This window comes from Grammomys surdaster, unplaced genomic scaffold (genome assembly GCF_004785775.1).
Source record: "Grammomys surdaster isolate TR1022 unplaced genomic scaffold, NIH_TR_1.0 126391, whole genome shotgun sequence".
NCBI classification, from domain to species: Eukaryota; Metazoa; Chordata; class Mammalia; order Rodentia; family Muridae; genus Grammomys; species Grammomys surdaster.
Window position 1 is genome coordinate 16746396 of NW_021621185.1, and position 21317 is coordinate 16767712.

The following is a 21317-nucleotide window of genomic DNA, read 5'->3' on the forward strand; positions in this document are numbered from 1 at the left end:
AAATAAAAAATGGAAAATACTGTTTCTTATTTTAATTCAACATATATTTCTCAAAATAAGATCTGCTGTGAACATGACTTTAGGTTAAACTTTACATCATAGTTACCAGGTAAGAAATCCAGTACACAAAGAGAATGCCCCTCTGTGCATACAGCAGCAGAGGGAGTGTGCTCGGTAAACAGCAGGGGTTTGGCTATCAGTACAATGCTTGCACAGAAGCACCTGTTTGAACCCATGAAGAAAATCCTAAGCCAAAAATCTAATGTGCTTCTAGGTAATCTTGCCTACCTCAAAACAGTCACCGCCTTTAATGTGGTGAAGTCCAGTCTTAACCACCTATCAAGGTCTAATGGCAGTGGAAAAACTGTCAGGTTGTATTACTGAGGGATTTACACTAAATCTTTTATAGTATATTTAGCATGTGATAAAATGGTACAAAAATTGGTTTTAATAAAAGTCAAATAAGTATATTAAAGCTACAAGTATAATTTGTGCCTCAACTGCTAATATAGTATTTAAAATTAACAAACAAACATCCAGTAAACATTATTTTATTTTATGACACTCTGCATTAATACAATAAATATACAAAACTTCCAAACCACTGAAAACATGCAACATGAGAGGGCCACGTGGAGGGCGTTTACACAGAACCGTGACATACCACAGGGCAGCGCAGTAGTACACGCACCTACAAAATACACAGACGTCCCTAGAGAAATGAACCAAGCCCCAAATCACAAATCACCAAGCAATGATTTTCCAGTGATCAGATCCTAGTTTTAAATAAAATAGTCACCATTTAATATTGCAAACTAAAAAGTGACACGGATGCCTGTTCTCGGGAAGCTCATCTCATGGCTGTGGTAACATTGGTATGAAATAGAAAACATGAACCGTCTTTCACCCAATCAACGTGCATTGTTGACCGACTGTTGCCGAGAGGACAGCAGAGGAGGGTGTCAAGCTGCTCCCCCCGACCCAGCCGCAGACGCCACCATCGCTGTAACGCTCCTTTGTGTTTTCAAACAACATAATCTCGTTCAAACTTGTGGGAATCCAAACAACTGGATTGAAAACAGCATTTTCCTTGTTCATTCACAAAAACATAATGTGAGTTATAACTATTCTTTGCCATTTAATAACACTGCCTTTGGGGACCTCTACATAATGGAGAGGGAACATTCCCAATTTTGAAAAAAAAAAACCTCTATTTGTATTTTTAAAATCTCTGATGTGTCTCTTATTTGTACCTCAGAGAAGAATAAACATGGAATGGAAATATAAGTGCTGGTGTCTGTGTGCACTTTTATAGTCTTAGCGACCTCAGTGTCATCCAATGCACACTGAACGAAGCACAGACGCTCAGCAGCCACCTGAGCAGGCAAGAATGAAGGAGAGCTTACTGATCAGAACGATCCAAAACACAACTCCAAAGTCATATTCTAAATTCTACATTTTTCTGAATCAAAGAAACGGCTTTGAACTATTGTACTCAGAAAATTCCCAAGCAAACCTAACGTGGCCCTGCATGGGTGGATGTATAATCCGGTACCCAGAGACCTCTAAGAACTGCACCCCGGCTCTGCATGGAAGTCCCTCCTGACTGCAGCCTTGGGGAAAGGATAAAGCGACTCAACTAGGCAAGCCCATTTTTAAAGGATGCCCTGTCTTCGACAGTCCGTCTTTAGTTAAAGTCAACTTGGACAAGTCACAGACTATCATTCTGCAATCTAAAACTAGTGAGTCTTCCAAACTACAACAGTCTGACTTACAAATGTTCTTGAGACATCTAATCATTATTAAAAATGATTAAAAGTCTGAACCCACATAGGTTTGCGCTGCATCACAACAATGTCAATTTGATAATATTAATAATGAACACATTACCTGAACTTTCACTCTCTTGCTTGGTGCAATGTTTGTCTTAAAAGTAAAAGACAGGTACATTAAGAAATCAAGTATTAGAAGCATGAGGGCCTTTTATTTTTAATTCAACTAAAAGAGAAATCCCTTAAATACTGTGTGTTCTTTTTATTCAAGGGCTAGGCTAGCCTTTCATACCTGTGTCAAAATCAATTTCTCTCTCTCTCTCGCTCTCTCTCTCTCTCTCTCTCTCTCACACACACACACACACACACACACACACACACATACATACACACACAGAGAACTGCCAAACACAAATCCCAGTTCAATGAAAAAGATCCACCAGAAGAATATACCAAAGTTTCCATACAGTAAAACTTTACTATATGAATACTGAAAATTAAGAGGGGAGAAGAAATTATCACTATATTCTACTGCATCAATTCACTATCCTCTCTTTTTGGATAATGCACTGCACATTATATTAAAGTCTTTATACTCCAGTAAATTTTTACTTAAAAGAAACTATTACAGAAAATCATTTCTGATTCTATAAAGATCCCCAGATCCTACAACTATAAGCAGTACAGAACCCAAAATACTAATTCATTTCACTTAAGAGACACGGTGCCCATGCAAGGTCAGAGATTGTTATCAAAATATCAACTAGTCTAAAAATAAAATAAAAGAAGGTAAAATATACATTATTACTACAGAGCACACAGGCTCTTCTCTGATGACTGAACCTCATATAAAGCAAGCCAAGTTAAAAACACCCAAACTTTTGCTGACCTTGTTCCATCCATACTAATGGGGGGGGGGGGACGCAAAAAGAAACAAAGATGGTTTCATTTCCAATGTATAGTCTGTATCTCTACTGACTCCTGGAAGAACTTCTGTGGTTGGTATCGAGTGCCTTTTAAATCGTAAGTCACATATTCATTTCAGTGTGTCACCACTGAAATAATCTGAGGAATACCATCCCCCAAAAATATGGAGAATATTTATTTAGCAGATGATAGTTTTCTTCTGTGAGGGGCATGGAAATATTAAGAAACTATTAGGCAAAGTAATAAGACAAGGAAGTTTCTCTGGTTTTTAGACCATGCACATGTGGATAGGAAATACCCATGCGTTGTGTACTGTGTGTTTCCAACATAAAAATATCTGTAGAATACAGTAACTGGAGAAAAAGATACAGTCATAAGGAAATAGAGAACTGCTGTGAGGCTCGCTACATCTGGTTACCCTTGAAGGCATTCTGCGCCGCGCTGGTTGCTGCAGTTGAGGCCGCATTTGCAGCTGCTGTCTGAACAGTTTTATTGGACATCACTCCCGTTGCAAACTCTTGCTGGGCCTTCTCAAAGCTAGCACCTGTTGTGCGATACAGTCCATGTACCTGAAGAGGCAGAAACCAATTGGAGATGGTAAGATGCAATCCACACATGTGCTCCCAGCCGGCTGGACTTAATCAAACCATCCTGCTGCATTCGAGGACCACACAAAGGTCAGAGGGGAGATGGGGGAAGGAGAAAAGAAAACTCAAAATAAACAAAGGAGAGGAACACAGTGGGGCTAACAACAGCATAGTGCTTTCAAAGACAGTAACTGGCACCTTGCGTCAGCCAGACCACCCTTTTATATGCATCAGAGTCTCTTCACAAGCATTTGCTGTAAGACACCAATTTAACTGGTCAGCAGGACTCATTCATCACTATTCTGAATCATATGCTTCCAACTCTACACTCTCTACAAATGAAAACAACATCTCAAGAGCAGGTATTTCAGTAAGTTTTTACAAAATTAAAACACCTAGATTATCTTGGTAACTTCAAAAATTCTTTGGAAATATAAAAAGCCATTAGCAACTAGTGTATTAATATGTGCATGAATATTTATGGACAAGATCCCAAATTTCATAGAAGACATAATGGAAACCAGGTTCTCAAGGGAATCCAAACTGTACTGCCCACTTCTCACTTCCGTGTTACGCTGTCCCAACTCTTAGTAGTTACTCAAAAGGAGAGGTTCGGAGCTCCTGACAGCTCTGCGGCTTGTTCCTGTCTTACTAACTGGCTCCTTTAGAATATCTACCACTTTAGCCCTGAAACATTATCCAGTACTTTCTGATAGTTCACTGTAGAAACAGAACAAACACAATTAGAAACAACTGATAGAAAATCAAACCTATTTGTGGAAGCTAAGGATTTCTGTCTATGAAGAAGCTCAAGAGATATAAACTCTTTCAACACTTAGGCAACACAGGCTAAGAAACAACACATGGCAGAAACCAAGAGACAATGAGTGTCCAAGAACCAACAACAACCCACTCTAATTATGTAAGAGTTCAGAATGATAATGAATTCTCAGTGGTACATTTATTTTCATCAAAACGAACTAAGACTGCACTGCAGGTTTAGCAGGAGGTGAAGAGAGGAGTGGTCTGGCTAAGCCTCTAGTCCAGAGCTGGAACTATGCACAGACCTTCCTGAGGGCATGAACCGTCCATGAAGACCCTGACCCCTAGTGGTGACACGTTAGAGCTACATACTTCCAACAAGGGGGGTTGTGTTTTTATTTTTTATAATTTATTATTAATTTTTAAGTCAGTGTTGAAGAATCAGTTCTCGGATCTTGGTTTACATCAGAGGTAGAGAAGGTAAGAGAATTGATGGTTGCTTCAAATTATAATTTAGTTTATACTGCCATGTATTATATTTCGGCATACTTCATAGGTAAAAGACAGCACCAACTAACAGTGGAAACATGAGAGAGTCAACTAGTAACTTAATTATGGGTTTCAGATTAAACTAATATAGAGTACACATTAAAATATAGAATGTACACAATGCTGATAAACACTTGGACTTTATTTAGGAAATGATATTTATGCCGAATGCCTGGCATGTGGATAGAAGCTCAGTTATACAACTATCCCTTTCATGGAAAAAGGGAAAACCAGAAGGGGAGTTGATTGCCTGAGCCTGCACAGCACAGCCGCTGAGGAGTGAGCGGCCTGCAAGGCCTGACCTCCCAGTCTCTAATGCTGGACTGTTCTGGAGTCTTCTGCCCTTAGGCCTCTTCTGGCTCTCTCTAGCTCTCTCAGGCTTCACTCACCTCAGGAAGTCAAAACTTTTCAGTCTGAAAACCCAGCCTAGATTTCTTTGCTTGCTTCTACTTATCTGTCTAGAAGTCTACCAAGCTTATTCGCATACATGCTCTACTAGTACCTGGCCCCCACCCCCAGCCATGGCATCACCCTGACCTCAAACCTGCTCTTTTTACTTTGTGTGTGTTGTGCATGCCATCAAGCACCTATGAAGGTCACAGGGTAACTTTCAGGAGCTGGTCCTCTCCTTCTACCAGGTGGTTCCTGGGTCAGACACAGGTAGTGTCCTTGGCATAAGCACTTTTACCCACTGAGTCATCTCACCAGCCCCAAACCTGTTCTGAAATGGCCACCCCCTAGACCATATCATTGAGTAGAGCCCATCTAGAATGAACCCTGACCTTCTCCTCCCAGTGGGAGGAGTTAACTCAGGCTACCATCTCTACTGGACTCCAAACCCTACACCCTGGTCCACAAATCCTGTATCTACTTCAGAGTAACTCTTCTAAAGCTTGTCATATCAATCCAATCACTCTGCTCCCTAAAACTCTTCTTTGGTGAACTACAACTTTTTAAAGATTGAAACTTTTTATCAACGTCTCCTAATTTCCACACCCCTGCAGGATCTAAGGGTACAGTTGTGTTCCTGCTCATGTCGACCCTCCACCACGGATACCTAGAACTTTCTCAGCCTATGCACCAACTTGCTCCCCCATCTATGCTTGCCTTTTGCCACCCCGAATTTGCCACACTGTGTTCTCAACTGGTCCTGCTTATCCTGCCTGCTTCCCCCATTCTTATTCCCTATGTAGATGGTCCGTCATCACTGTCTCTCAGCTAAGGCTTTATCTTGGCATGTTAGCACCAATCTGTATTCCCAGCTACCCTGAAGTTGGGAAGCAGGAGGATGACCTGAATCCAGGGTTGAGGCTAGCTTAGCTATCCACAGTGGTACAAGATGGAAATGAAGGACTGCAGGCCTTGAGACGTCCCAGGGCCGAGCTTCAGCAGCTCCTGTGCTTGGTACAGAGAGTTCAGAGCTTCTGAGAGAAAAAGCAGCAACAAATCCAGAAACTCAGGCAGGAGTGCAGCTGAGCCCACAAGGCTCCGGGACATGGGACCCGAGTGGACACTCAGCAGATTCCAAGAGCAAAGCTCTTCAACAGAGCAACCAGAATTCCTTCTATATGTATTCCTGTACATGTTGTGAAACTGCCAGTGTCAAGAAAACCATAAAGGAAATCTAATGCTTAAATAATTTAATGTCTTTAAATTTTAAATATGGACAAAACCATGTAGCTGATGCAATAAATCTACGTGTATTTCCTCATCGAGCTAATAAGCTTCATACAGAAACTGATAAAGCACACATTCAGAAGCTTCTTCTGAATGATGGCACCAAAGATGTCTCTGATTTCTGAATACCTGCATATACAGCATGAACTATCCTGGATGGGAGGCAAGCTTAAACATGAAACTCATGTATTTTTTATAATACTGTATATACATACTCTGTATACTTTATATCTTTTAATGTATTTGCCTTAGATAGTTATAATCATAATCTCTCCTGTGAGGTCAGGTAGGAAACTTTCCTCTTATGGTACCTAGTCCAAGACCAAAAAGTTTCTTATTGTTGAGCATTTTGGGTTCTGGATTTTCAAGTCAGGAATGTTTTCATTTTTATGTCAATCATAAAGTATGATACAATTTTTAAATGTGCCTATAAACAACCATAAATCACAATCCTGGGAGAGCAAACATGCAGAACTCCAGAAGTGAGCCAGATTCCCCCTGATCTACAGCAGCGGGGCTGGGGGACCCTTGCCCAGGGCCACTGTGCTGTGTCCAGAGGCCGGCTCCCACTTACTTTTTTAAACATGACGAGCGAGATGACGGCGGATGCTGTGAAGAGCGCTGCGATGATTATCATCATGATCCCGACAGGAATGTTCTTGTTGAGACCAGTGAGGGACGAGATCCAACCACTAAGGGACAGCAGACATGCCATCAGGCAAACGAGTCAGTGCAACTCTCAAAGCAACAACAGGAGCAGCACTACGATGCCAGGCAACGTCAGCGCTCTTCACACGGGATAACTTCACGAGGCCTCCCATGAGACAGCACTTATTTCACAGATAAGGCCCACACTCAGACCTTCAGTGCTGGGTCCTACAGCTAAGAAGCCCCAGTCTGAGCAAACCACACTGAGCCCCAGGAGCTCATTAGATGACTGTATGTTTTAATATACCATGTCTTAAAAGTGTAGGTTCTTCATTGCATTTTAAATGCTCATTTTCAAGTAGGGAAGAAAATATATGCAGACCACACACCCAAGAAATGCTTCCTTCCCTTTTAGAATACAGACTGCAGGTCACAGCTCAGCATTAACGCTTCCCTGTGAAAGGCCACCAGCACATTCACATGTCTGACCACTGAGGACTAGCAGGAGTGCTGTTTTGGAAGGTTATGGACATTTCAGGAGGCAGGAACTAGCAGGAAGAAGTAGGTCACAGGCCACAGGCCCTGTAGGCTTATCTCTGGCTGCCTCCTAGCCCATTCTCTGCTTCCTCAGCCACCCAATGAACTTCGTTATGACAGACTGACAGACAGACATCTCCTATGCTCTACCTTCCTTGCCAGACAGACTGAAGTTCCTGAAGCCATGACTTATGACCCCGGACACTTACTCTCTTAAAGGACTTTTCAGCATTTTCTCACATAGATGAGAAAAGTAATTATTCAGTCACATCAAAATCAAACACAAACCAAAACAATAGGAAAAAAAATACAACCCAACAACTGAAAATAGGCAAATATTGTGAGACATTTCAACAAGAGTACGTAAAAGTTAAGGCAAATAAACAATAAAAAAGATGTCAACGTATTAGTCATTAGATAAATGTAAATTCAAACCACAGCATCAGGATGGACATGGATGCCCCCATACACACACACACACACCACACACACACACACATACATGCACACGCACACAGACACACCACCCCTATCAGATTGGCTAAGATAAATGACAGTAACAACGCCCACTCTCAGCTCACAAGGACGTGGAGGCTAAATCTCTCACAAGTGTTAGAGGGAATAAAAATGTACAGCTTCTCTAGAAAATTTGTCAGTTTCTTTAAAAAGCTTAACACATGATTCCTAAATGAATTAACAAAATGTAAATACTGTTAATCATAGAAATGAAAACTAAGTGTGCACAAAAACCTGGCCCCAAATGCTCACTGTGGTTTTTTTAGAATAACTCCCAAAAGAAAACAATTTAGGTGTCATTCAACTCTTAAGTGGTTAAATAAACTGTGGTATAGCCATACCATGCAATACACTCAAGAATAAAAAGAAGGGGCTGGATATTGATAACCAGTGATAAAGAGCCCTGGTTGATCTTCCAGTGGACCTGGGTTCAATTCCTAGCACCTACATAGTAGCTCACAACATCTGTTAACCCCATCCCAGGGGCTCTGATGCCCTCTCCTGGCCAGTATGGGCACTGCATACGCATGATGCACAAACTACAGACTCAGGCAAACATTCATACACATAAAATACAAATAAATAAAATCTAGAAAAATTAAATAATAAAAGAAATTAGGGCTACATGTATCTGAGGGGGAAAGTCAACATCTAAACTGTAAGATTATAACCTCTTATAATGACAGGATGACACACAGGATAAACAGCTTATGGATGGATGCCAAGGGTAAGGCAGAGGGCTCAGGAGTCAGAGCGGCCATACACAAAGCAGCAGGACTCCTCAGTGATGGAAATGTTCTGTCAGCGTTACGGTTCTTGCTTTTATATCTGACTGTATTTTATCCTACTGGGGACTGGGTGAAGGATGCCTGGGAACACTCTATGGTCTTACAGCAACATGTCAATCTACAATTACCTTCATTCTAAATATGACTAAAAGCACCTGAGTTACACAAGGCTCATCAGAAACAGGGCCTTTCCATTAGCAGACTCTGTGGTAGCCACACACGGACTGTTACGTTCAACTTCACATTTCTCTTTACATTACAGTTATAGTAAGAAACTGGTGAGACTACTTCAACTTCTAAAGAAGTGTGTGAGTACACCATTATAACATTGCATGTTTGTTTGTTTGTTTGTTTGTTTTCGAGACAGGGTTTCTCTGTGTAGCCTGGATGTCCTGGAACTCACGCTGTAGACCAGGCTGGCCTCGAACTCAGAAATCCGCCTGCCTCTGCCTCCCAAGTGCTGGGGTTAAAGGCGTGCGCCACCACTGCCCAGCATAATACTGCATTTTTAAAACATCTAAAGTATTTCCTCTTGTTCACATATCAGATTATTTAAGATAATAATTAAAATAGCTATTTCCAAGAACTAGCTGGAAACAACTAAAGAACACAGTCTGTTAGTGTGTATGCCGACTGGGTACTTTACAAACTGCCGAGAGCTGTCTGCCAGCCACCCACCCCCATGCAGAGGCAGCATAAAGGCCTCTGGTTCTATGCTCACTGCAGCTTTAGCTAACAGACACAATGGCAAACAGCAGTACAATGCATGCCAGTGCACACCTGTGCATACCCATGCATGCAGAAGCTGGAAGGAGGGCAGTTTGCCTAAGGTAGAAAGGTGAGGCGGTATTTTAAAGACACACCTCTTCCACCCACTATCTCACTCAGGAGTGCTCCCCATGGAGAAAGAAATAAAGAGGTCTGTATTACCTTCTAGCCTGAATCCCAAAACAAACGTGTGTGTATGCGCGCACCCGTGGGCCTGCACGCTTATCTGTGCATGTATGTGTTTATCTAAAATAATGCTTTACACTTAACTTGGACTCCTTTCCTTCAGTTCCTGAAGCTCTTCTCCCCAGGCTGACCGGCCCTCTCTCAGGTCTCCTTTATACAACCCCTTTCAGTGCCCAATGCCAGCACATTTTACTTCAAATAAACACCTCATGCACTGTTTTTTTACATCACAGCATAATCTTTGAAGAAAACAGTTTTTTCAAAGTTTTGTTCTGGAACATTTTCAGTTGGGTTTTCAAAGCACTTTTGTTTTTCCGTGTTTGTTTTTGTCAATCTGACTTTCCTGTTAACTCACTAGGATAACCAAGTTATACTAGTCCTAAATTAGCAATTTAAAAACAGTAAATAACTCACCAATTTCCCCAGTTATGAAATCCTGCAGCCTGGAGCACGTGCACAGCAAACTGACAAATATAGACGAAGAAGAACACAAAGAACCTGAAGGAACTGTCACTCCTTTAAAAGAAAAGGGGAGAATGTCATTCTTCACAGCACCTTCCTATACACACACACACGCACACACACACACACACCAAACACTTGAGGACCCAAGCCCTACTTCAGCACCCTCTGTGCAAACCACCAGGACATCCCTGGGTCACTCCACTGTGCTTTCAGCTACACCAGAATCCATCCTGACAGAAAGTTCAGTTTTCCTTTTATTTTTAAAACAAAACAATAACAACAACAAAAAGTTTCTCTAGTGTTGTACATGGCTGTTTTGCCTGTGTATCTGGCTATGCATCCTGTGTGTGTGTGTGCCTACCTAACCCTTGGAAGCCAGAAGAAAGAATCAGATCCCCTGGGACTTGAATTACAAATGCTTGTGTGCTGGAAATCAAGCCTGGGTCCTGTGGAAGAACAGTCAGCGCTCTTAGCCACTGAGCCGCCTCTTGAGGCCCTACTTTTCCTTTTTTAATGAACGACTTTATAAATCAACACAAACTACTTAAAACCTAATTTGTAAGTATTAATATGTATGTATCTGGACTTTACCCCATTGATACTGAGAACTTATCTTAAGCTTCCGCCTCTCTCCTCTGACCCAGTCTCCTGTCATTCAGGCTTGCTGGGTTTTTTAGAATTTATGAATGGGATGTATGCAGTCCGTGCTCTTTCTTGGTCTGCTTCCTGCATTTAGCAGTGACTCAGTCACCTGTGTTTGGCAGGTGCAAGACTCCAGCCCCTCCCACCGCTGCTGAGTGGTGGGAAAGTGTTGCTTCCAGCTTTTCGCTATTACAAATCATGCTGCTATGAACATTCATGTGTGAGTCTTCATAATGACACAGGATTCCTTTTATCATGGGTAAATACCTATAAATGCATGTGGTAAATATACATTTAAGTGTTTAAGAAACTGCTGAATTATAAAGTCGTTCCATTTCACACTCCAGTGAGAGAGTCTTTCAGGTCCTCTGAATCTCATTAACACTTGCTGTGGTCACATGTACAATCCTAGCACGTCTGATTGTGATGGTTAACTGGGTTGGGCTGACAGACTTCTGGGAGAGGTCAGTAAAGCAGACCTCAGGCTTTTCTAGGGAAATTATATCATGACTAATGAATAGTTTAAGCCCTAAGCCAGGGTTGGATTCAGAATCTGAGTGGACTGTTGGGCGATGGCGGAAGTGAGGACTGAGGAAGCCGGTCACAGGAGCATGCTGGTGGCTTTATCCTGCCTCTCCTGTTACTGTCCACTGTGCCTCCTGGCGGCCATGATGAGAACTGCTCCCTCATGCCCACCATTATGAACCCAAAATACTGACACCACAAGCAGGCCTTTCCCTTCAGCTGGTGCTTTGTTACAGCAACAAGAAAGCTAACAATGCTAGCGCCATACTTAGCTCTGATCTACACGTTCTTAGTGAGTAATGCTGTTCACCAACTTCATTTTATCCATAGCTCTTTGTTAGACTGTTAAAATCTTTTTCTGGTGTTTTAACTAGATTTTCCTCTTTATTCTGGATTTTTGAGAGTTTAAAAAAATATTCTGGATATACAAGCCTTTAATTAGATACGTGTTTGGCAAGGATCTTCTGTAGTCTGGGGTTTGTCTTTGCAATCTGTGCATATGTGTGAGGAAGCACTTGAGGCATCCCAAACGTGTCTTCTGAGGAAGTTGTGCCTTTTTATGAATTCCAATGTGACTAGTCATTCCTTTTGGTATTTGACTAAAACAAACAAACAAACAAACACTTTAGCAAAGCCAAAGAGATGAAGACCTTCCCTCTCCCCCAGAAGTTCCCTGCCTTGCAGCTCTGCATCTAGACGTGTGTGTTTTGAACTGACTTTCTGAAAACACGGTATAACATGTTGTTCTCTCAAAAAAAAAAAATCCCTCCTTATTTCTGAAAATAAGGTATGGTTGAATCTTCTTCACACAGGGATAGCCAAGGGTTCCAGCAATGGTTCTTAAACAGCCTTTCTGAGCTGCACTGCCTTTGAATCTCTCTCAAACATCAAAGTTGGGTGCTAGATAGAGTCCCAACAGCTGCCCTTATAGAGGTTCAGTTCCCAACGGTCACATGGTGGCTCACAACCATCTATAATTCCGGTTCCAACGGATGCCATGCCCTCTGCTGGCCTCTGCTAACACAGCAGGCACACAGTGCACGCGACTGACTTTACATGTGGAAGGGCTCATTTTCATTTTTAGACTGTTCATCTGTTTATGGCACGAGTGTCGTTGACACGAAGACATCACTCTGTGACCACTGGCGCGTTCTAGCAAGTCTTCCAATCAGGGAGTGCGTATCACGGTGCCGTCTTGACTGTTCTTCTGTAGATAGACTTTAAATATTTAAGGCTTTGGTATTTCCATACATCTTTGGAAAAACAATGTCATATTTCTAGAAAACAGCCTGCTAGGATTTTGACTGGGGTTATGCTGCAGATCTGCAGGATCATTTTGAGAAAGTTCACACCTTAGAAATACTGAGTCTTCTGATCCATGTAGAGATATTTATCTCCATGTATATTTTCTACAGAGATGATTATGGATCTATAAATACAGTTTTCCTTCTTTTCAGATCGGGATGCCTTTTGTTTCTTTCTTACCTAATTATACTGGCCAGGAATGCTGGGAATTTCTTGACCTCAGCCTTACACATAGTACCTCATATTAGCTGTGAGCTACAGTTTTTAGATTGTACAGATCCTTTGCAGTGTGAAAAAAAACACTCTTCTATTCCCAAATGTATTCACTGTTTCTAACATAAAGAGACATTGGATTTTTGTCAAATGTTTTTGCTATATTAGGATAGTCATTCAATTGTTAAATTTTAGATTATAATGTGGTGGACTTTCTAATATAAAACCAACCTTGTAAGTCCAGTGTTGAGGCACATGCCCATAAACCAGTATTCAGGAGGCTGAAGCAAGAGGACACCAAGTTCAAGGCCAGCCCAGGCCACATAAGTGAGACTTTCAAGAAAAGCGACCCTCGCACTTTAGGAAGAGGCTCCAGCCACCTGATTGTGGAGTAGCATCTTTTCAAGTCCGGCACCATTTTAATCGCCTTCAGTTTACCTTGTCCTGCCCAGATCATTTCCAAGGCCCAGATCACTTTACTTGCTAAAACTCAACCCCAGACTGCTCCGCAGACAGGAAAACACATGACAGGAGTAAGTCCTCCAGCTCCTTACAGTCCCTTCCTACTTCACAGCATCTGTCAACCTTCCCATCTGAGTTTGGGAAGAGCCAACATCTGGATTCTGGAGACTCACACCTGTGTTGAGACCTGGCCCACCCCATCCCCGCCCACTCAGTGCTGTCTTCTCCTCTGCCCCACAAGCCTCCACTCTCACAGTAGGGTCTTGTCGTCAGTGAATACACACGCACCACAGAGTCTCCTCTATGCTCCTCAGAAAGAAGGGCTTCAGATTGACGCTTTCCATTTTGCCACAGGAGGCTGATTTACAAGTGCTGGAGTTCTCAGAGATCAGTGAAATTTCCCTGTTTCCAGCAGAGTGTCCTGCCTTCAAGGCCAGAAGGTGGTCCATATTCCTCAGGAAGACTGAACTCACTTCCCACCTTCACACCTGCCTGCATCGCCCCGCAGCTGCGCCTTGTGCTGCCGGGTAGCCTGGGATTCTCTAAGGATCCTCCTGCCGAGGGCCACATAACTTGGTCTTTATTTTTTCCATTGCTAAGTTGAGTTTCCACTTCCATTAGATCAGTTAGTGCTCATGTGCCCGTGGCTGGTGCTGTTGTTAGTTGCTGTTCTATAGATGGAACTCAGGGCCTAGTGCATGGTAGTCTGACCCACCAGCTTTATATCTGACCTCCAACAGGAATAGACTATGTCTTCTTTCACATGTGTATGTTCGTATGCTATATACTAAGTGCTTATAAGTCACTTAGTCCTTGATACTCTTTAGGCTCTACAACCTTTGTAAACATCATTTGGAACAAAGTGTCAACCATTCCTTCAGACTAGACGCTCAGAGCTTCTGTCTGTTCCTATTTATTACTATGCTGTGATTTCACAGTGGATCCAGGTACTTCAGAGACACACACACAATGGCTAAACTTACATTGGAATATTTACTACTATTTATCTCTTGAATAGTTGTTTAACTAACATATATATTTGATGTTATTACAACATTCTGTGCCAGCTCAGGGTGAGCAAAATAGATCGTGTTGTTCCAGCAGGCCTGGTGATGACTCTGCAAAGGCCAACACGTGGGCCAAGAAGAAAGAAGGCTGTGTCAGGGCTTCTTGCCAGTAACAAGAAAGCTTATAGTTTAGGGCAACAGGAGCAGAATGGGGGATAGACAAGTGTCCTCCGACCCATCCGCCATGAAGGCTGGAGATCATGGGGAGACACAAGAGCTGCAGCATCCACTGGGACTCTTTCCTGTTGTAGAGAATCTTCAAAACGTAGAAAATCATATTGGGTCCTGCCCTGTAAAGAAGCTTTACAGTAACAGAGGAGATGGAATATAGGAAATAAGAAAATAGGAAATCAAGAAGCAGTCTAAGCTGAAAACAGGACAGGAACGAAGTGATGTGGCAGCCAGGAGCAAAGAGTATTTTTTAAAGGATTTTCAATATTGAAAGTAGAAAAAAAATGAAAGCAGAAATTTGGCTTGGAAATTCAAAGATTTTTTGTGACTAAGGAGTTGGGTAGGGAAGGAGAGCTCTGTGTAGAGAAGCAGCAGAGGGAGGAGGGAGAGGAGGCTCCTTTGACAGTTTGTGAAGGGAAGGAGGAAGGTAGAAATCCTGGCACTGAACCAGGGAACACAGTCACGAGGCAGCCCTGCTACAGGACTTCCTTACTGCAGGTCCTGCTCTTCCCTCAACTGTGTTTTTCAGTCCGTTCTTTAAAGTTAGTTGGATTCTTCGTCATGTAAAGTTATATATACACTAGTTGATAGAATGCCACAAGGGAACACTGAAGAAGCAGTGGTCTCCCGGCCCTCATCACAGGTCCCTACAGTTGCAGTTCCCAGGCACCAGTGAGCGTCACTGGTCACTGGGGGCCACACCCTGCATAGCTTACCCTGCTGCTTCCTAGCATTATAGGAACTGTGACAAGGGAAGACCTGGCTTTCCTTTCAAATCTTCCCCGCTTCTGCCCTCATCCCAGTAGATACCCACGTAACCACGGGTTACCAGGAGTCCTGTTCACTTCTGCTCTCATCCCGGTAGATACCCACGTAACCATGGGTTACCAGGAGTCCTGCTCACTTGTTGAGCCCATGTGATTCCTGAACAGTCACAGCTGATGCATAAAGGATGTGCTGTTACCAGGACTGCTCGCTCACATTTCTGCTTCAGTGGATTTAGAAATTATCTTTTGACAATGGTTTTTATACATACCTATCAGTACTTGATCACTAATCTTCTCCTTAATGTGTAAAATTCTTTTTAACCTGTTCAAATTAATTCTATCAATTTTATCTCCCAGGAACTTTTTCTCTTAAAACCTGACCAGCTTACATCTGAGCTTCTGGAGCCAGGCACCAGCTCGCACAGAATGCAGAGATCCTGGAAACAGCTGACACAGAAAGCTCTGCTCCACTGTCTGCAAGCGTCCAGTGCTGCCATTCAAAACTAATGTCATCCTGATGGTTTGAAAATGAGTTAAAAAAGCTTCCTCCTTTATAGAGGGAAAAACCACAGGGATCAAAAAAAAATGAGAGGGAAAAATAGATTTTTCTATTATATTAGCAAGAGTTTTATTTAAAAGACTATAAGCAAAGGAGAAAGAAATAATCAAAGATTGATACAGTTGACTTTCTCAGAACCTATAGGCTGAAGTCTATACCTGGGCAGGGCATTTCAAGTAAGATGAGATCCCGGGCTCCAGCTCCTCAAGAGACTGACAGGGCCACGGGTGGGGAGGTAAGGGAATGGGGCATAGCTTCACTTATAAAAGACAGTTATGACTCACCAGTTTGGATAAACAGGAAGTAACCACATGATCGTGACACAGACACAGAAGTATCTAGAAAGTTCCAGCACCACTCATGATGAAAGGCCCCATCAGCTAAAGACAGAGGAGAGTATCCTCAAGCCAACAAATACATCAACAACCAAGTCTGCAACTTCCATCACAGTTGACGCTTTCTTCCCCTAATACCTGGAACAAGACAGGGCTGCCACCCCACCTTTGCTCTCACTATTCCAGAAACTGCAGCTGGTTACTAAGGCAACAGAAAGAGGGCAGAATGAAGAAGCAAGGCAGAATGGTTAAGAGAACCCATCTGGAGGAAATGAGAGAAACTGCACTGCACTGGATAATCCAGAGACGTGCGTAGCTGTGAGGAAGGTTAGGTACCACCTGACCAAGTTCCAGCACTCTCCTCTCAAAGCCATAATCGCAGGTGTTCCACAGAAAAGAATGGCTTCATGGTCACATCGCCAGGCACACTAGGCACCTGGAGTCTAAGAGATGAGGAAATGAAGGACTTTGCCTACCTGTACTAACTGTCTACTCTAAAACCAATACTAATTAGCACCCCACAGACTACTCATTTAGAAAATGCATCGCCCTGTATATTTAACTAGTGATTGATTGGATGTAAAATAGTATCCTTCATTTTATAGCCTAAATAGGTTTTTAAATGACACTGTCTTTGGAAAAACTAAAGATGACTGACTGTATACAGAAAGGGTTTCCCAAGCTGCTGAGTAAAAGTGCTTCGTGTGATCTTCCCACCTGGATTGATCTTAAAACAAAAGCTGTAATCACCAGGTATAACTCATAATTTAGACATCTAGGGGACAGAGGAGTAAACAGCGAAGTTTTTCCTAAAGTGACGCATAATGCATGTCATTCAATGTTACGTGTTAAAATCTAAGAATGTTTTCTTTCATTAATTTTCATATTTGACTTTCAAGAGAAACAGTGGTTTATGAATTTTACAATCCAACGCATATGCAGGCAAGCTGTATTAGTACTTTCAGAAAGTATGTTATAGCATAACAAAACTGTTAACTTTGTATTATGCTTATATTTATTTACTGGGGAAGGAGGCATGTTTGCCAGGGTGCACACGTGGAGGTCAGAGGACAACCTGCAGGAGTCAGTTCCCCCCATCTACCATGTGGACCTGGGTATCGAACTCAGGTCACCATGTTTGGCAGCAAGCGCCTTTATCCATTGAGCCATCTCACTAGCCCTGATAATGATAAAAAAAATTCATGAAAATACACCAGTTTTCCCTTTGAGGTGTAATACAGATTATTCATCTCATGAGGTGTTTTTAGCAGGGGCTTGCTCTGTAGCCTCAGCCTGACATAAACCATGTAGCCCAGGCTGCTCTGCCCAGCCTGATATAAGACATGTAGCCCAGGCTGGTCTATTGCAATCCTCCCACTTCATCCTCCTCATGCTGAGACCCCAGGGGTGAGCCATCACCCACACACTTCACAAGTTTTAAAGCACAGATTTTAAACACACACTTTACCTGAAAGCTCCGTATAGCGGTCTGTACCAACAGACAAATGAACAAGGAGTAAACAGCAAGAACCAGAGGATGCTCAGTCCAAAATCAACTGCTCTTGAAGAATCAACACAAAACCAAGCCAAGCATCCGAAGATGTTCAGAAACAGGGTTACGGCATGGACTGTGGGATCAGAAGATGAAACGGAATGTTTACATTAGAGTCACACAATCCATAAGAATCACAAATGAAAACACATTTCCTCAGAGCAAACATGTTCTTCCCAGGCTTCCCTCGCACGTGCTTCAGACACTGCTGCTCCTTACACAGGCTTTAAGGCACAGCGTGGAGCAGCCCCATAGCTAAGACCAACCCTGAGGTTTGCTTTCCTAAGAAGAAAAAAGGTGGTGAACTTCTTGAGGCAGGGCCCAAGAGGGCACACAATGACTGCTCAAACACAAAGCAATAGACCCAGGAGCTGACATCTCTTCAGGGTCTCATTTGTAAGGGAAGACCACACATTAGAACTGGGATATAATTAACATACAGCAACAGTGCTCATGTCTGTGGTGGTCTGGGAGGATTATGTCGTCCTCATGAGAGAGCCATTTTTAAATGAGGGGAAATACTTTAATAGAGGATTCCAGTTATTCACTTCACCCCCACTAGGTAACACAGTGAAATATAGGCTGTGGCAGGGCTTCCCTTTGCTTAACGGAAATAGATCTGGGCAACACTTCACATGCTGCCAGCAACGACTCTCCCTAACAAGTCACAACCCCAGTGTAGCAGCCAGCAATGCTGTGAGCCCTCAAGAGCCATACTTACCTCTATAACTGCTGTTTACACTTACTTTTATTTTATGCATTCGGGTGTTTGCCTGCATGTATGTGTATACATCATGTGTATGCACCATGTGTATGCACCATGTGTATGCAGGGCCTGCAGAGGCCAGAAGAGGGCACTATCTCCCGGAATACAGATGTTCTGAGTTACAATGTGGGTGCTGAGAACTGGTTCTGGGGCCTCTACAAGAGCAGCAAGTGCTCCTAACGCCTGAACCATTTTCCCCACCCCACTATAGTTATAAGTGACTCTGCAATAAAGCATTCATAGGTAGAATTTTACTATGAAAAATAAATTATCATAAAATTAAAATATTGTAAAATGCATATTATCAATAAAAATATCAACTAACTATGGCTTAGATTAAAAAATAAAAGACTATTAAACTTACTACAAACTCAATATACATTAAAAACTAATTTTAAAATCTCTTCACAAATCAAAAATAAAAAACTTTATGGAGCAGGATAAAACCACTCATTCTGGTGCCCTGATGCATTACCATCTGAACACTAAACAAGTTAACTATGGCAAAGGGGCTTCAGAGCCTGAATGCAAAGCTACTGCAGCCTTTAAGGGCTTATAGTTTAAAAGCCCATTTCTTCCCATCACAGAAAACTACTAATTACTCAATTCCTACTGGGACTTTATATTCTCAGGAAAGCTGGCTTTCTAATCGAATGACTCAAAAATCCTTTTTCCTCAAAATAAAGAGTTCTAAGACCTTAAAAATAGAACTGAAATTCCTGTGAAATCTGAAATTATTTTGTAGTTCTAAAGGACTTCTGGCTGTCTTAAGGTTTTTGTTTTTCTTTAATGTTAGCATATTCTAACTTAAATTTTAATCTTTAAGGGAATAGCTTTTTACAGAAAATAAAGACCATGTATGTATGTATGTATGTATGTATGTATGTATGTATGTATGTATATATGTATGTACATATTTTAAAGTCCACAAAAAAATCTTCAAAGTACAGAAAATATCAATATAACCTTTTGGAATATGTTACATTTTTTCTAGATTTTTTAAAGCAACCATGACCAGTAAGTCACCAACTTGTACTTGATAAAACCAGCCTGTCTAGGTACCTAGTGAAGCGCTGTCCACCTGTGCAGGGGCAGGTGATATGAACAAGGTGCTATGTATACATACTCTGCCATCTGTGCTGCTAATCTCAGTTTCTATGCTGGCAGATGCTGAGTACAGCCCAAACACTAAACAAGTCTTTAAGCCACATTCACAGATTTATAAGATAAGCTACACTTTTTTTATGTGAGAGATTTATTCACTTTAGGAGGGACTCAAAGCCAGGATTAGTGAGCCTGAATTTGCAAGTGCCAGTACCATATGATTCTTGAAATACAAATCACAAAAGAAGCAGCCACAAGCAGCGCAGCTCCTTTGCTACCTGGTGGCTGGGGTCCACACTTTGCTTTTCCTTTTTTTCTATAATTCAAAAACACATTCAGAAAGGTCGAGCATCACTTCACAGTGATCATTCTGATTGCTATGGTTCAACCGCAGCTTCCATTATCTGTTCCCATTAAGGGACCGCTGAAAACACATTTTCATTGTATTCATGAAAATGGAAATCACTTCTTCATCTTAGTATTCTGTGGATGGCACACTATGGAATCTAGCCCTGGGCTTAGAACCAAAGTATCCAAATAGCGTGATACACAGTGGCTTGTTATATAATGTTGGACCAGTTGGACACTGTTGACAAGTGCCCCAAACTGTCCAAGCTTTGGCTTCTCTAAGACTATGTAATGTAATACTTGCTAGAGGATGTGGTTGGGGCATGAAATGCATCTCCAACAAATGCTAGCAACCACTATGAATGAATGAATGAATGAATGAATGAATGAATGACTATCACAGCTTCAGTCACCCTGAAATGCACCCAGGTTGGTAACTTTAGAATTACCACACTCAAGCAGTCTCTGCTCTTCAAGTGTAGGTAAACCCCTGAGCTGCTCAGACTTCATTACAAGCAATGCTTCTTTAAAACAGACTCCTAACAAGATATTTAGTTCTTCTCCAAAAGAGATTGGCAAATTAAGGGAGACTAAGAAAAATCTACAATTACCTGTATTACTAGGAGATACTCTGAAAGTTATGCATTCTCAAGACCCAGCAAACCTTTGAAACCATCAGGGTCAGTAGTTATCAGCCACACTAAAGTTAGCCATCCTTCCTACTCATCCTCCATTTGTTAGGTCTACTGCAGGATTTTCTTTCTACCATAAAAATTAAGCTAAAAGACTTATGCCTAAAATACTATGTCTATTTTTAAAATTCATATACAAAAAATACAAATGCATATATGACACATAGAAATATATTAATTAAAACACAGGAATTGGTTAGTATGCACATATAGAATTATACTCTAAGTATCAAACATACAGAATACTACTGAGACCAAGGCAAAAATCTCAACAAAAAACTAAAAGTTTGAAAGGAATAGCCAGCTGGGTGTGGTGCTGCACACCTTTAGTCCCAGCTCTCATGGGACAGACATTGGTGGATTTCTATGTTCAAGGTCAGCCTGGTCTATGTGGCCAGTTCCCAGACAGCCAAGGCTACATAAAGAGACCCTGTCTCAAAAAAAAAAAAAAAAAAAAAGAGTAATATCCACTGTAATTTTTTTGACTATTGAAACAAATGTTCTTTTAAAACTATAACAAAAGTATGTCCATAATCAATTGATTTTCATATGCCAGCAGTGAAGAGATTATTACACTCACTTATAGAAGCTGGACATTCAAGCCTCACTATTGTACAGTAAAACTCT

At 41.7% G+C, this 21317-nt stretch overlaps 1 protein-coding gene across 1 annotated transcript in view; it reads right to left on the minus strand.

Moving 5' to 3' along the window:
* Positions 1-535: 535 nt before the first annotated feature.
* Scamp1 (secretory carrier membrane protein 1) overlaps positions 536-21317 on the minus strand; it is a 79999-nt gene continuing 59217 nt past the window's right edge. Inside the window, exons 6-9 of the mRNA XM_028760098.1 lie at positions 17697-17856; positions 10132-10233; positions 6849-6966; positions 536-3268 (exon numbers count right to left, since the gene is read on the minus strand). Coding sequence (XP_028615931.1) covers positions 3104-3268; positions 6849-6966; positions 10132-10233; positions 17697-17856 — 545 coding nt within the window. The 3' untranslated portion in view covers positions 536-3103. The remainder of the gene's footprint in view (positions 3269-6848; positions 6967-10131; positions 10234-17696; positions 17857-21317) is intronic.